At 42.2% G+C, this 17,901-nt stretch overlaps 1 protein-coding gene across 1 annotated transcript in view; it reads left to right on the forward strand.

Annotated features, from left to right (window-relative positions):
• The first annotated feature begins 2,596 nt into the window (after nt 1–2,596).
• MUC6 (mucin 6, oligomeric mucus/gel-forming) overlaps nt 2,597–17,901 on the forward strand; it is a 77,994-nt gene continuing 62,689 nt past the window's right edge. The window contains exon 1 of the mRNA XM_030562143.1: nt 2,597–2,774. Coding sequence (XP_030418003.1) covers nt 2,597–2,774 — 178 coding nt within the window. The remainder of the gene's footprint in view (nt 2,775–17,901) is intronic.

Raw genomic sequence — 17,901 nt, forward strand, 5'->3', positions numbered from 1 at the left:
ACAGGTGTTTGTCTGTCCAGGGCAATGGGAAATTGTCTATGAAAGACCTTGAGCCATGACCTGCTCAAGAACAAAACCAATGACATTTCCTGTTTACTTTTGTTGCAAACATATCTATGTGGGGCTGCCACGGCAGTGGTGACAGTCTTTATGAGAAAGATAGGAGTTCATGTGTTTCCTTACCTGATGACTAGTTGGTGAGGTGCGAGTTCAAGGCTCAGGTACTGTCCAGTGTGATGGTCATCCAATCTACCGTCGATGCACTAGGGTTGCTCATCAACAGAGAGAAGTCAATCCTGTCACCTGTACAAAGGATAAAGTGTAGATGGTCTTGAACTCTATGGACAATAGGTCCCTGAATCTACATCTAAGATTCCAGACAATACTAACACTGCTTTGGACCTGAAGGCTCATCCTACCAGGACAGTTCAAAATTGCCTCTGCTTCTAGGACATATGGCCTCATGCACTTACATAGTTCAGCATGCCAGGCTCCATCTCAGGAAACTACAATGGTGGTTAGCATTGGGGTACTCACTGATTCATAATCCCTTAAACAAGTTTGGATGTCCACACAAGTCTTGACCTCTCTAGACTGGCAGAAAGACTCTTCAAATGCTTGTGGGAGAGTTCCGTTTGCTCCTCCTCAACCAGCTTTTCCCTTAGTTACAGATGTTTCTATCCTCATTGGGGAGCTTACCTTGGATCCCTGCAGACTCAAGGTTTGTGGTCTGCCCATGATTTGACTCTACATATAAATGCCAGAAAAATGGGGGACATCCATCTAGCTTGTCTGGCCATCCTTCCCCTTATCAAGGAGTAAGATTTGCTAGTACTAACAGATAATACAGGAGCCTTGTCCTATGTGAACAGGCAACGAGGGACCTGGTTGACTCTTCTATGCCAAGAGGTGATGAGGCTGTGGGATTTCTGTATTGCTATTTCTATCCACCTCAAAGCCTCTCATCTTCCCAGAGTTCACAGTACTCTGGCAGACTAGTGAAGCAGGTCATTCATGAGGAGCTGAGTACTCTCTTTGCCCAGGAGTAGCCAGATCTGGAATATACGAGGGGCTGCAGACAGTCAAACTGGTAATAATATAAACTGCAGTGGGATTTGTTGACCACGAACCTGAAGAATTTCATGTGGCTCTGATGTATTGCCACATGGAAATGCACATCTTCTAAGTTGAGGGGAGCATACCAAACCTCAAGGTCCATGGACGGAATAACAGAAGCCAGAGTGACCATCTGGAAGTTTATTTCCTTCAGGAATTTGTTGACCTTTCTTAGGTCTCAAATAGGCCTGAGACCCCCCTCTTGCTTTCAAGATTAGGAAGTAGTGAAAGTAAAATCCCTTCCCTCTGGGAAACAGAAACTTCCTCTATGGCTTCCACTTGGAGGACAGACTTACCTCCTACAGAACATTCCTGGGTAGTGATGTACAACCAAGCACTCGGCTAAAGAGATAGTCCAGGGGTTGGCAACCTCTGGCACATGGTTCGCCAGAGTAAGCACGACGGCGGGAAGCGGTGCGGGCGAGGGATGTGATGGCCGCAGCTTCCCACCATCCCTATTGGCCTGGGACGGTGAACCAAAGCCAGTGGGAGCCATGGTCTGCCGAACCTGCCGACGCAGCAGGTAAACAAACTGACCCGGCCCGCCAGAGTGCTTACCGTGGCGAGCCACATGCCAGTGGTTACCAACCCCTGAGACAGTCAGTTGGCAACAAGCAGAGTAAGAGTGGCTGGCACTCTGGAAACTGGTAGGTTGTCCTCAATCAACACAGCAGAATGCTTGCTTGGAACTCCCAGGCTGCCTGGATAAACTAGTAGCTATGGCAGAAGAAGGAGGGAGTGGTCTTCTCCTGTAACTTCTGCCTTTTTTCTGATTAGATCCTGGATGCAAGACATGAAAGTAGGATACTGGTGAGGCTGCTGAGGACAAAATTGCTTCCTCTTCAGAAAAAGATGCCCAACATTTGAGCATTACTCTCAAGTGCTTAAGATTTGCTGCTTCTTATCGGTGTGCACAGAAAAAAGTGATGGACCCTCAAAAGGCAGATCTTGTATGGTCTGTTGGACTTCTTGAGGGAGACCTGATGACTGAAGCCAGGAACATCTACACATCGTAGTGACCAATGCTTTGGCCCAAGCTGCCGAGCCTACAGTGTCCAAACAGACCATATGGTTGGGTCGAAAGGTGCCGAGCAAGGGATATGGCTGTATGTGATGTGGCCATGACATGTAAGAGCAAACCTCTGAGTCCAACAAGGAATTCACTTCACCTCACTGGGGTGAGGGTGGTGGGGTGGGAGATCACGGCCTACTTTCCTCTAGATGTCACCAGTTGGAGAGGTACTTGAGAGGCTGGAGGTGCCCTGAGAACCAGACTATGGGTTGGCACAAGCAAAATAGGTGCTGGTACAGGGTGCGAAGACTCCTGGACCACCAAGGAAACTGGCACCAAGAGATTTAGCAGTTCCCATGCCACTGTAAAAGCCTTCATAGACAGTCCCAGAATAATCCTTGCTGTTGAGACATCAAGGGCTGTACTGTTGAAGTAGACACCACTTCAGGGGCCAGTCTCAATGGGACCATGGCTGGTGCTGGAGTCAATGGACCCCGTTGGACTGATGACTGCCTCAAAGAGGTCCTCTGCTTCAAGTGCACCCCACTGCCCTCGTCCTTACTGGGCTTCAGTGCTGAGGATCTTGATCTCTCAAATGCTGAGTCTTTAGATACCTTCCGGTGCCTCTTCCTCATTATCAGCGAGGGTGATTGGCCTGAAGGCTCAGTAAAAGCAGGAGGAACACTTGTAATGGACATAGATTCATATGCTGCCCACTCCAAGCGGAGAGGCTCCAAAGTTGGGTGCAGTGCTGCCACTATCAGCAGAAACCTAGTTCATAGTGACTCATGAATGATCTGCTTCACCAATCTGCCAGAGTATTGTGAACTCCAGGAAGGTGAGAGGCTTTGAGGGGGATAAAAATAGCGATGCAGAAATCCAACAGCCTTATCACCTCCTAGCATAGCAGAGTCAACCAGACCCCTCCTTGCCTGTCTTTCTTGGTTCTAGACTTAAAAGTTTCTGCAAATTTGATACTGATCCCTGACATAAGTCTCCCCAAGACACTTCAGGCAGTGCAGGTCACTCACTGGCACTGGCTTCCCGCAGAAGTGGTACAGTTTAAACTCTGGTGACTGAGGCATTCCCAGCACCAATGTCAGTACCCAGGAATGAGAATTAAAGTGTCTGAAAACTCTTAAAAAGAAAATTTATAACTAACCAACTCTAAAAACTACTAAAATAGGTGCAAACTATATACAAATAGAAGGCAAATCTTGCACTAGCAAGAACATATGCTCCAACAACTGCCATGGGTGGCAAGAAGGAACTTACCATTATGGGCGACTCCATCCTTCATACCATGGTGCAGCAGCATGAGGCAACAGAGGGCACATGTGCCATACCTAGGAACACTGATGGAAAAGTCTCTGACAATTGTGCACTGGGTGGAATGGACATGTGCAATCACTCAAAGAAGAAATACCTATTTGACAACAATGATGCTAGGTTGTTGTCATTAACTCAGTCAAGGAGAAGGAAGACTCATATTTTGAAAATATCAATAATTCAGTAGATAAGTTAATAGAGAATGCAATTGAGTGACTGAGTGATTAAATTCTAAAAGAAGAGAAAATGAACTTTCTAGATTTTGGTGCATTAATAAGAATGTAGGAACTAATTCGTCATAATATTTTGTGTATTATATGCTAGCATGAAGCACTGTAATAGAAATGTAGTATTAGCTTAATTAACCTTTTTGTTTGTTTGTTTTTTGTAGTTCAAGTTGTTCTGAGGACTTAATATTTTACCACTATGGTCAATATTTCAAGAGTGACTTGTGATTTTGGGTGTTCAATTTGACACCCCTTAAAAAGACCCAACTTTTTCAGAGAGTACTGAGCACTCACTTTTTGAAATCAGGTCCCTTTAATGTATCTCAAGTTTAGGACCCAAAAATAGAAACACTCAACACTATGAATTACTTTTTGAAAATCATGGCCTAAATTTATATTCTCTCATTTAAACTTTAAGAAAAAAGGGGCGGGGAGGAACTGATTAAATTACAAGCTTTTAGGACTACAGGAAGGATTAAAAGATAAACATACTGGAATAAAAATTCCAAAAAATCTGGAATATTTAAAGGAAGATTTATGAAACAGCTAGATAGCTCAGAAAAGAGAGATCTTATATGCAGTTTAATATTTATTATGTTGGCATACAATGTCTAACAGTCAATGATAGTCAAAATTTAAAGACACTCATACAGGAAAAACATCATTCAAATCTTGTCACTAAAGAATCACAGGTCAGATTTTTAAATGTGCTGAGTTCTCACAACTCTAACTGAAGCCATGTGAGTTGCTAGTCGTCAGTATTAGTGACTGATCAACAACTTTCTATCCAAAAAAATTCTATGGAAAATTAGATTTTTGACTTAAAGGAAATTTCCACAGAAAGTTTTTGATTTTTTTATTGGAAACCCATACCCAGAAAATTTTCAGCTGAAAATTTAGATTTTTGGTCAGAAATGTTTTGGTTTTCAGTTGCTGAAATAAACAAATCAGTTTTTAAATTAAAAGGTAAAAAATTTTGCTAAAACAATTTCCAACCACTTCCAGCAGTATCTCTATAAGATCAGGCTTCAGGAATTTCACCCCTCACTTAAATATTTATTTTCTTACTGAGGTATTTTAAAATTTTCTTCCTATTGACTTTTACTTTAGTGTATATCTTTCTATTCATGAAAAAATAAATGTAAAAAACCAAACAACCAGAAAACACTTGGTTTTGCATCAATACTATAAATCTGCCCAGATTTGCTTGGGTCCAGACACACTGAAAATGAGTACCCATAGGTACCTGCTAGTGAAGGATAGGGAACAGTGTCTCCAAGGTTTAGGAAGGCACGACTTTGTCACAGAGTTTAAGGTCAGAAGGTCCTATCAGATCAGCTAGTCTGATCTCCTATATATCCAGCCACCTCAACACCAAGCCCAAGAACCAGAATTAGATCAAGATATTATTATCCTCAGGAGACTAAACTATTGTATGCCACAGGCAGAGAATAGGAGGGACTGAGGTGCACCAATGCCCAAGGACCCTGTAATTGCAGATACTTAATTAAGAGAGCTATACCCTGATTATCCTGGCACCTATGTCCCATGCTTCAGAGGAAAGCGAAACAGAACTTCTGATATTATGCTTAAAGCACAAAATGTAGGTTATCTGTGCTCCTGAACTACCCATAGTAAGCATATCAGTGTGGATGCATCTCAAGCGGACCTACACATACTCCACACTTTATCAGGGAGTCTAACCCTGTGCTCAGTCAAAAGACAAGAGCCTTCACTGAAGATGACAGCAGTTGTGTGTATTTGTGAATGAACAGCAACATGAAAAACAGCTTAAACAGATTTCAAGGCCAGGACACCTACTCTCTCTTTTTTAAATGCTAACAAAATATCACTGAACATGAGTGGTGCACAAATGTAAGGAATGGAGGGGAGATGTGGAGACAATCTGAGCAACAATATTCCACTAAAAATAATGCCTGCACTGCTTGTACCCACCAGTCTGCTCGGCAACAGAGATGGAGTTGGAACAATATGAGGAGCCACTGAAGGTGTACTCATTTAGCTAGGAGGAAAAGCTAGGAAGGGCAGAGTGACAGAAATCCAGGCATGTGATAGGCTGTACAAAGAGGGTGGTCCATATGTAAAAAATAGAATCCAAGGAGAATACATACGGAGAAGTGACCCATAAACATGATATTTTCACAGGAAAAGGCATCTTTTTAATATATCTTATTGTTATAATATTGGAAGAACATCTGTAGCTTAATTCCACGCCTTTTTGTCTCAGATAAAGATGTCACATCAATCACCATGAGGACTGACATCCTCTCTACACAGCATTGGTACAAAGGTAGCAGCAATGCTACAAGCTACCACCTTGATCCACTTAACATGCCTCAACTCTGGCTGAAGGGATTACTTCTAGAGGGGTACTAAACAGTGTTATAATGGAATAGCCCAGTATGGAAACTAACATCTCAGTGCAAATGAAAGTAGGATGTCCAGAGCTGAGATGTAATTTCCCCGATCCTTCAAGAGGAAACAAATACTATCATTTCTACGGAAGAAAAGTTTCTCACCATTTTGCTTGAAAGGTCAATCAAGGAAAAGATGAATGAGACAGTTATGAGAGAAAAAGAAGAGTTAATCAGAAGGTTTGAGATCTGTACTGTTCACTCATACTTTAGCATCTCTCTCCCTACTTCCCCCTCCTCATTCCAGTTCATCTCACTTCTTATTCCCACTTCGGGTATTGGTCCCAAAGTTACTCTTCTCCTTATCAGATCCTATCACAATTTACGCACTACAGATCTGCATTTCTTTTGGACTTGATACCAAATTTGTACAGTAAATAGTGTTAAATGTGTTTGAACTGTTGCAAACATCCATTAAACTGCCCTTGGAAAAATGATAATGAACTGGAGGAGTTTTGTGTTTTCTTTTTTCTTTTCTTTTCTTCTTTTATAAGTCTGCATTTAGGTGTGTTGAGCCTGATAAGGTGAAAGATCCTGTTTGGCGATTACTCCACTTTGCCAGCTGTTGCAATTTCTGAAGTCCATGGGAATGAGGGAGGGCTTTGCCATTCTATATATAAAGCATCCAAGCTTGAAAAGGCAAGCTTTGAAGGTGGCAGCAGCAGCACTGCCCCTTTTGAGCAGGTAGGGGCGGAGAGCCCTGAAAAAAGAAACTCTTCACTCAAGGCAAACACCATGCTATTGGCACTACTACTACTAATTTCCTGCAGTTTTCTACACTGCACAGGTAAGTCTAAGATCTCTAGCTAGACATGAGATTTCTTTGGATGGATGTTTGACTAAGCGTTATTCAAAGGGAAATAGGTATATAATGAAACAAAGGGAGATTGCAGTGTGTGATGTTAGAAGATTCCTTTATACTAACAGTACATGGGATGCAGACTTTTTCCCCATCCTCAGTGGAATTACAATCATTTCCATTTATGTATTTTCCATCAGAAGTTTAAAATATGCAACTGCATATTTTACAAACACATGACTGAAAATACGACCCAATAGAGCAATTTTAAATTATTTTTTTCCCTCCCTATTCTCTCTATTTGGAATTTCTGGATAGTGAGGCTCTTGGTGGATCATTCACTGCACGATACATAGTAAGTGAATTATGTCATATCCCTCAAAAACATAGACCCTTCACTGGCCAATGGTAAATTGTATATTGTGTTTGTAAACACAAAGGGTCTCCATACTGCAGTAGCTCTACATGCAGCGCTCACACTGATGCTAGTGGGAGACCTGCCTATGTACCCTCTGTAGAATTGTGCCTGTTAAGAACAGTGCCACAGGTCTTCAATATGTGTCAGAGAAAGGGCATATTTTTTCTTGATTAAACCCATTCTTTAAAAGAGGACTTCCATGCTTGAAATGTGGGAAATTGTTCAAATCTATAAAATGCTCAAATGAAATCTCTCAATGTGTTTTTCTAGCTCTTTATATAAAACTAATCGATTTATGTTTTATTAAGGGATCTACTCTCCCACCCCTTTCTGGTCCAATCTTTTTGGATGTCATTGATTATTTATTTATTTATTTATAGGTTGAAAAGCAAATATGTTGAATCTGTAATGTGCCTCTTTTTCCTGCAAGCACTTGCACTAGATTATTTGAGGGCCTTCTTTACTTTGTGATTAATTTGTGTGTTGTTTTAGACTGTGGTTTCCTTTTCTTCTATTTGTTCTATGTCTGCTCCATAATTATCAGCTATTACAATTGCTCTGAAGGCTGCCAAAAATGTTTCAAGCACATGGTCCAAGCTGTTAAAATGCATAATTTATTTAGCTTAGTTTGAACAAAGCTATATTTATTTCTTCGGTATTGTGTTTACCACACTTAATGGCCCATATAATACTAATCCAGTAACAGTACATATTATTCTTAAATCAGAGATTTGTACTGTAACTGACGAAAGAAAAATATGAACAATTAAAGCCTTATGTAAACTCCACGGGCCAATTTTTGATCTCAGTTATACAGATATAAATCCCACAATATCTCTATTGACTTCATTAACACCACTGTAACCAAGATCAGAATATGGCCCCTGAATCCTAAATCTAATTCAAGTGCCATATTCCAAGTTACTTATCAACACGGTATCAAGTATTAGATTTGAGTTCTGAAATAAGCCATCATCAAGGAGGCTTAAAGTGCAGTTTTAATAAAAGTAAAGGTATCTATAAAATTATATAGTGGGGTTCCATATTTGCTCAGTGTCACTCACATCCAGATCAAATGCATGCCATTTTGAAGTAAAAAAATTATTTATCTAATTGACATCCCTGCATAATCAACCTAGAATGTGAAAAATCAAACTGTTTTTTTTTTCTCACCTAACCACCGGTAATAAAGATTCTGTAATCAGAACCTAAGTGATAGCTTAGGGATAGTACACTATCACTGATAGTATCACTGTCATTGTTTATGACGAGCCCAGATGGATAGTAGCCAAAAGCTACTACCTTTGCTATTTGGTTAGCTTGAGTGGTAGTTTCAATGTAGTTCCTAGTGGTCAAGTCCTACAGTTAATATCCTTGTTGATAGTCACTGGAGAAGGACTAAGGAATGAATAAATATGGAGGCTGAACTTTCTTACCTCTAAAGATAAACCTCCTGGTCAAAGTTTGAGGCACACTGATGGGACAGTGCAGTTGTATGTCGAATATAGAAAACTATAGGACTTAAGTCACTTGCTAGGATCATCTACGTATATCTCATTTAATCAATTCCCTGCCACTGTAAGGGCCTCAGGCTTTGATGCACCTCAGTCCTTCCTGTTCTCTGTCCATAGCACACAATTGTTTAGTTTTCTGTGGGCTGTAATACTTTGGTCTAATTGTGGCTGTTGGGCTTGGCACTGGGGAGGTTTGATGGTCTATGATATACAGGAGTTCTGACTAGATGAGCTGGTGGCCCATTCTGGCCTGCCACTCTATGATTGTATATCTATGACCCCAGGCCTATCAAATATAGCACCTTTCATGAATACTAAATGCACACTTTTTAAAAGACACATTAAGGAGTAAGTACACTAAGGAAGCATGAAGCAAACTAGAGCCTAGGTTGTTCTTCCATAGCTCCATTGGCTCTGCAGTGCTAAGAGGAGTAAATCTTTTTTTGCCTGTGAAGCACACAGCTAGACTCAGGCACACAGGAAACAGAAATGTTGAGTAAGATGTTGAGTGTCATTTTTGCCTATTTTGCCTGTAATCACATGTTATGTTTAAATGTTAACCCACACATTCACAGTAAATTGAGAATTTACTGTTGAACCCTGCTCCTCCAGAGATTTCCTGTGTGACCTTGGGCAAGTCACTTAGCCTCCCTGGGTATGTCTACTCTGCATTTGGGAGTGCCATTGTAGCATATATAGGCATACCAGAGTTAGCTCTGATCAAGCTATCTTGCTAAAAATAGCAGCAATGCCATGGCAACACAGACAATGGCATGAGCTAGCCATCCAGGAACAGGCCCACCCCAGAGCATGGGTACATACTTAGGCAGCTAGCCCATACCACTGTCCATGCTGCCATGGGTTCACTGCCATTCTGAGTGAGCTAGTTTGGGTGCTGCAAGCACACACCCCCATTGTAGTACAGACATATATTTGGACCTCAGGACTTGTCTACACAAACATTTAGTTCGCAGCAAGCTGGGTGTGAACATACCCCACACTAGCCCACTACGCCCAGGGACAGTAGGTCTGTGACAAGCTAATGTGGGGTAGATTCAGACCCCAGCATACCACAAATTAAATGTTTGTATAGACATATCCTCAGCACTCTGTCTGTAAAATGGGGATAGTAACACTGTTCTACCTCAGAGGTGTGTTTTAATGGTCTCAAGTTGCAGTGGGGGAGGTTTAGGTTGGATATTAGGAAAAACTTTGTCACTAGGAGAGTGGTGAAGCACTGGCCTGTGTAACCTAGGGAGGTGGTGGAATCTCCTTCCTTAGAGGTTTTTCAGGTCAGGCTTGACAAAGCCCTGGCTGGGATGATTTAGTTGGGGATTAGGTCCTGCTTTGAGCAGGGGAGTGGACTAGATGACCTCCTGAGGTCCCTTCCAACCCTGATATTCTATAATTCTATGATTCCATGATAAATACATTAAAGTTTGTGAGGCACTCAGCTATTACCATGATATGACCCATACAAGGCCGGCTTTAGGAAGTGCGGGGCCCAATTCGAACATTTTCAGCGGGGCCCTGGCAGGGATGACTTTTAAAAAAAAAGTGGAAAAAAAAGCCTTTCATTTCTTTCATGTATTATTTACTTTCCATAACTATATAAATACTAAAATTATAAATTATGTACATTGCTTCATATATGCTGTTGATTGGTTATTAATGACTGCTGTTTCACATGTGTGGGTCCCAGCTGCTCCCTGCCCACCTCATTGAAGCAGGTGTGCAGGGTTACTGTCTTGGAACTGCAGGGCAGCAGTGGACATCGGGCTGGCTGGAGGCAGGGCAAGGGGTGCAGGGCTGACTGGAGATAGGGGGTGTGTGGGGCGGGCTGGCTTCAGGCAGGGCCGCGGAGGGATGCAGCAGGGGTTGGCAGGGCTGGAGACAGAGGCAGAGACTGGCTGGCTTCAGGCAGGGGGGTGCAGCAGGGATTGGCTGGAGACAGAGCAGGGTGTGCAGGGCTGGTGCGGGCAGCAGTGTGTGTGGGGCTGGCTGGCTTTGGGCAGGGCCACGGGTGTGTGGCAGGGGTTGACTGGAGACATGGCAGGGGGTTTGACAGAGACTGGCTGTGGGCACGGGGTGCAGAGCTGGCTGCAGGCGGGGGAGCGGGGCTGGTGTGGGCAAGGCAGAGGGTGCAGCAGAGGCAGCTGGAGCCCCAGACCTTTAAATAGCCCCCAAGTTCCCTGCTATCCAAGGGCTTTGGGGGCTATTTAAAGGGCCCGGGGCTCCCCAGCTTCTACCCTGCCCTGGACCTTTTAAATAGCCGCAGGAGCCCTGAGGAATGCATGGGGGTGGCGGGGCTCTGGCGGCTATTTAAAGGACCGGAATGGCAAAGGCAGGCAGCTGGAGCCCTGACCCTTTAAATAGCCCCCAGAGCCCCTCACTACTCCAGGGCTTTGGAGGCTATTTAAAGGCCCGGAGCTTCAGCCAGGAGAGCAGGGCCTTGGGGCTTGCCGCGCTCCAGCCAGAGCTCCAGCCGGGAGAGCAGGTCTTGCCGCGCTCTGGCCGGGGCTCCAGCCGAGAGAGCGGGGCTTGCCGCGCTCCAGCCGGGAGAGCAGGGCTTGCCGCGCTCCCGCCTGCGCTTCGCTCAAGTGAGTGGGACCACGGAAGACCCCTGAGCAGATCGCAGCCAGGGACCCGGGGTAAGTTTAAAAAAAAAAATGTCTAAGGCGCGGGGCCCGATTCCTGGGAATCGGGCGAATCGGCCTAAAGCTGGCCCTGGACCCATATAAGTACCCAATAAACCGATAGAATGTGTGCTGCACTACCAATACATATATTAGCTGTTCCCAGAATCATTCCCTGACAAGCAGCCATGTTTTGGATGAAGGGTTTAACATTACAATTATACATTTTAGACATAATATTCACATTGTTCAGTTGGGATCATAAAAGAAAATGCTGAATTAGTTATTTCAAACAAGTCTTTAAAACAATAATTTTAAGTGGATATGAATCTGCACCTAAACTTGTGAGCTGAACGCCCCAATCTTTGGTTTGGAGTTTTCAGAGTTTTATAATCTGGATCCAAACTGCATGACTAGCTCTTATCTGTATAATGGACTAAACCAAACTCCCTAGATCCAATCTCCCTCTCCTGAACTCTGGGAGTTTCAAATCTATATCCAAATCTTGCAGCTTACGCCCATCTCTAATTTTAAATTTAAATATTCATTGTTACAGTGTGTATATGGTAAAAAAGCTCTCGGAAATCTTGAGTCTTGGTTACTTGTTCTGGAGCCAACTCAAATAAGTGTACATTAGCTTTATACAGCAAACATGACTGATAATGCAAACTGGATTAAGATGGTTAGTTTTAACTATATCCTGATATAAGGGCTCCTATTTTACTGATATTTAATTGTGGCTTACTTAGTTTGACTGTCATAGTAGACTTAGCCAGCCTTGGATCCTAAAGAGATATTGTAGACTTATACAGTACTTACTATAATGATGTGCATAGCTAGGTACTCCCATAGAGGTAATCATGCTATGCTGGCACCTAGTTGAGAAAGAGATAAAAGTAATTTAATAACTTCAGACTGACTAGAAATAATGGTGAACATATTGTAGTTAGATTAGATTATTATCATTGCAGTTACAAGTTGAGTGTTGGCATTATCTTTAATTATCATCATGAAAATTCATCTTATATTTTTTGGTTATTTATTTTAACCCTCCTATCTGCTTCTCCAGAGTTACAAAGTATCAATACAGAGCATACCCCAACCCACCACACAGCTAGCTACAACATACAAATTTCTACAACTTCTGCTTGTCTGCCTACCCATAAGTAATTTCACAACATACATTCACACTTGTAAATGTGTATGTTATTTTATATATACTTCTCCAAAACATATTTTATTCAGTATTAACAATGCTGTACCAAAAGAAATACTGTTTCATTTATAAATCTATGTGTATATCTACCATCTTAAAAGTGTCAGTAAAAACAAATTTAAAAAAACAAGTTCTGAGCTTGATTACAAATTTAAGAGTATTTTTACTCTTAACGTGAGGATAAGCTCCTATTAATGCAAATGTTACAGGAGGTGTGTAGATGATATATTACCTGGTATATTAACCCCTTCTCTGCTGTTTTGCTGAAGTTCCATGCTGCAGTGGAACATGGCAAAATTCCTTTGAAGCAATACTATTTTGTAGGAATGTATGTGGTTTTAAAATGACACAACTAATGCTGAGCAAAATTGGAAATGTCCATCTCATGGGAAATTCCAACAAAGGTTTTCACCCCAAATTGTGACAAAAAGTTATAATTGCAAAAATTTTCACACTCCAGAAATTCTGAAAAATTTTGACATGGAAATATCAAACAATTTCATTTCAACATTTTAATTAAAATGAAACATTCTGACATTCCCAAAACAGAAATGTTGTGTTTCAAGTCAGTTCAATATTAAACTGCATTTTCGCATAGTGGTGCATGGCCTCATGGGAACTGTAGTTTGGGAATCCAATGACCCCATGATCCCCAATGAGCCAGGCTCCCTGGTTAGATTACATCTCCCATAGTACTCCGAGAGTCATGTGACTATCACGATGCACCAAGCAGCTTAGTCAGAGGAAAATCCACATTGCATTATGGGAAGACTTAGTCCTCCAGGAAACCTAGGCCACAGGAGAAAATAAAGGGCCAAAGTACAACTCCCAAAAAACAATGCATTGATAGGGAAATGCAGTTTAATATCATTTTGAAGAAGTTCAAAAAGTCAACAGAAAGTTCTGAGTCAGCTCAAAACCCCAAAATTTTCATTTCAATTTTCCCAGCAGAAAATAGCAAATTTCTGGCAACATTCAATTTTTCACATGGAAAATTTCCATGTTTCAGAAAGTGCATTTTCTGTCAGAAAACCATTTTGATGGAAAATTCCCACTGAGCTCTTATATAGGACTGGACATGAGGTGCATTTTAGTTAATAAAATTACCAGGATGTTCTCACTAAATCTTTTTAGAGCTAGACAAGAAAGGGTAAATATGCCTGGTAAGCAAAATTACTGTATTATAATCATTTGCGTAGTTCAAGTCTGACAGGATCAAGTCTGGACTAGAGGCTTTCAGTATATGAATCCATATTTTGAAGAGCAGACGTTTTTGGAGCAAAAAAGTTAGTGCAAATTTAATTTACTTAATTATCTCTGTTATAGTTGCATGTCCCTTTACTCAATACTATTTATTTCATTTAGTTATTCTGCTCCCTGAAACAAAGTAAGAGTAGCATAGACTTAGCATTTTGAAGCTGTTTGGCATGCTTGAACTGTGACAGCATTAAAAATCTGCACAGTATCTATTCTGAGCTATAAGAATAGCACTTTGGGGGCTCACAAGCATAGCCCTCATGTTTTACATCAGGCTCACAAGATGAGTCTGCCTTTCACGTGATGCTTTAAGGCTCTCTCTCAAGTCCCGCTTAGCAAATATCTACAAAAGGCATCAACTTCTGTGAATAGGGGTGGGAGTTACTCAGGTTTCACAGCCTGTGATTTAGTTGTAGCAACTGTGGAACTTTTCACCTACCTTCAGTGGATTAATGAACGAACAGATGACTCCATACAAAAGACTTGGAAAGTTCAGCCACCACATTGGATCTGAACAATGAAACCTCACTTGCCGTACAGCCTTCTTACCTAATTATGTGTTCCTCTCTTTTTGCTCCTCATTGTAACGGACGCACTGGGAACATACCAGGGGCAGAAGAGGGCATAACTGGAGCACATTGTCCTCTGTAAATACCTGACATGCATAACAACTCATAGGGATTATTTCAAGATGGCAAAATTAAGAGCAACCAGTGGCCTATTCTGTTTTAAATTATGCCAGAAGCTGAGATCAGCCTTGGCCAAGCCCAGGATCTGAGGGTATACAGGTATAGTCTGTCATGCTATGATATTAGCTATCTCAGACCATTGTGGAACTAAAAGTGCTGATTGCCTGGTGAGGTGACTGGCAGCTGGTGGTCGAGTGACTAGTGAAGTAGTTCCACAAAGTTTTTCTCTCATCACTTGAAGACAACAAAAAATTGTTACATTATTACCATTACTGACTCTAAGGGTTTGACTATATGAATTCTTAGTTAGCAGCAAGCTAGTGTAAATCTACCCCACGCTAACCTTCTCACGCACTAAGCATCCATGTGAACCCTGCTGCTGTGCACTAGAAGTTCCTTTGTGTACTTTGATCTACCTCACTGTTGCGTGCCTGGATGCTCTGCAAGGACGAGGCCCACACACACAGGTGAATTAATTGGGTTTAATGAAGGTTAAGTGACACACCCGCAACAGGAACTCCACGCGTTGCTGCCACTGGCTTGGGGAGTCCAACGTCCGAACAGCTCGGTCAGGTGCGAAGTTCAGCGCGCAAGCTCTAACCCTTAGCAATTATAGCATCATGCTAATAGCATGCAAAGCAGCCTTTACATATGCAATGGGGGACTTTCCATCAGCAATGGCCGCCTCCCCTGGCCTCGGGCCAGGGACTTTCTGCAGTTCCCCAAAACACCGGGGCTTCCCACACAAGGCAGTTCTAACCGGTTAGAAGCAGCAGCTGCTAGCAACTTCTGTCCGCTAATAACCTCTCCTTGAGAAAGCGCAGGCCCTAGCTACACCGTAACAATGTCTTCCAGGGTCCCCTACACTCACTTAGAACAAATTGTAGATTAAAGTGCACTAAGGAACATTTAGTGCATGACAGCAAAGTCCTCACAGACACTTAGTGCACAGCAGGCTATTGTAGGGTAGATTTACACTGCGGGTTGCTGCAAACTATGTGTTCATACACACAAGCCCTAAGGTTATGAAATTTCATTTATTTTGAACTCTGTAGTTACTTGTTTCCTCTGTAAGACAGCACACCTCTGATGTTGTCATAGGTTGTGAAGATAGATTGGTAGATAGATTTCCATCACTTCAGTAATTTCCAATCTGTTTAGGGCACTTCCCTTAGATAGCTATCATCACTGCAGTATCTTAGCTCTCACAAACATAACTGAATTTATCCTCACAACAGCATGTGTGATAAGTACTATCCCAGTGGGAAACTGAGACAGGGAGATTAGGTAATTTGCCACAGCCACAGGAATTGAACCATGATCTCCTTAGTTGCAGCTTATTGCCTTAACCAGAAGATTATCTTGCCTCATATCTCTTCAAATGAGGAGTTTGTGCATTTAAAATACATTTACTTGTAATCCAGTTTGGCTGCCCTGGTTCTCTCCGGATTTTCTACGGCTTTACAAAATGTAAGAAGAGAATCATCTTGTTAACTTGCTTTCTTTCTTCTCCTGTCTCAGCATCACACACCAACCCCTGGGGAACTACCAAACCTGGCTGCTGCTGCTGCTGCAGTAACTCCTCTATGTGCAACGAGTCTCTTCAAAAATAAGTTTCAACTGGGCTTAACTTGATTGAAGTATCAGGATCCCTTCCACACGCCTCACTTCTGTAAAAATGCCAGAAAACACTATATCATATGTGGCCATTAGACCATGCAGAAAGTTGTCATTCAATATTTAAATTGTTCCTGCTCATAAAAGATGCCATAGCAGAGAATTGTTCACAGTCATCTGTCCCTACTACCATCTTTGCTCTTCCAAGAAACACTTGAGTATTCAAGCTCTTCTCTCCAATAAGCACTAGTGGGAATACCTCTTTTCATTAGCTAGCTATCTATTTAAATCAAATTCTGCTTAAGAGAGACAAAGGCTGAAGCCTGAGAATCAAAGCTATTTTAAACACAGATAGGCCTCAACGTCAGCCCACATACAAACAGGAGAGAGCACCTCAGCCATCCTCTCTACTCACTATTCACAGTGCCAACTGTTTCACACACTCAATCAAGCACTGAGGGTGCACTGTATAGGAACGGGGTAATATCTGTTTAAACAGTTAATGAGCTCTCTAGTGGACATCAGTGTCTTTTGTGTTTCAGAAGCCACCAGAACTCTGCAGAACAGCCACGTATACATATAGCTAGGCCTTGTACGTTATATATGATTAGCAAACTTTTGGGTTGTTTCTTCATACTAAGTATGTTGTGCAATATGTAAAAGGCACAAAAGAGTGATGTGTGGCTTCTGTGGGATGCTCTTTGCTCTTGCCACTTAAAGTACCTTCCTACCAGTTGAAGAGAAGCAGTTCATTACAAGCTGCACATGCATTGACACAAGCACAGTAACTGTTATCCATACGACAGTGATGAGCACAGTAAATCAAAGGACAGGAAGGAGCTTTTAAAAACTGATGCTGCATTTCTGTTTTGTCTTGTGATGATGACTTATCTATACCTTTTGCTTTCACAGGGCTTGAAGGGAGTTATATATCCCATCAATTTCTCTACAGGCAGAAGGAGCTTCTGAAAAGAGGTAAATACTTTGCCTGTTATTACACATTTAAGATGAAGTTGTGCCCAGTCAGCTCCAATTTGGATCAGGGACCGCTTGTACAAAGCACTGAACAAAATACGTAGTGAGAAAGTCTCTGCATCAAGGAGCTCATGTAAACACTACCTTTATGAATTCGGACTGCAGGTTTGCCTACAAAGAAATAGTAACTCGCAGGGTCCCAGAGTTCAGCCTCCAACCCGAGCCCAAATGTCTACAGACGATTTTTCAGCCCCAGAGCCTGGGTCCCATGAACCAAAGTCAAATGACTCGGGCCTGCCATGGGGTTTTTTGTCCTTATGTACACATACCCATAGAGTGAGGCAGCAGTGCACATGCTAAGTGCTTAGGGAGTTTTTACAGTAAAAATGTAGGCACAGAGTGAGTTTACAGTATTAGGTGGCAACTAAATAGGGTTCTTGTGGTTAGCAACGATGCCTCAAACTGGACTTGGTTGCAGTGGCAGCCAGTGACTTTTGTGGCAGGTGAAGTACATATACCACAAAATCTCACAAATACCAATATTTGTCCTCCTCCTTGCAGTCCTGGCCAGGGGTCTCAGTTCTGCCCCACCAGGACCAATTTGTGCCTGCAGGGATCCAGTGTCATGGCCCCACTCCCGCACTCACCAGCCAGTATGGTT

Source organism: Gopherus evgoodei, chromosome 4 (genome assembly GCF_007399415.2).
Source record: "Gopherus evgoodei ecotype Sinaloan lineage chromosome 4, rGopEvg1_v1.p, whole genome shotgun sequence".
NCBI classification, from domain to species: Eukaryota; Metazoa; Chordata; order Testudines; family Testudinidae; genus Gopherus; species Gopherus evgoodei.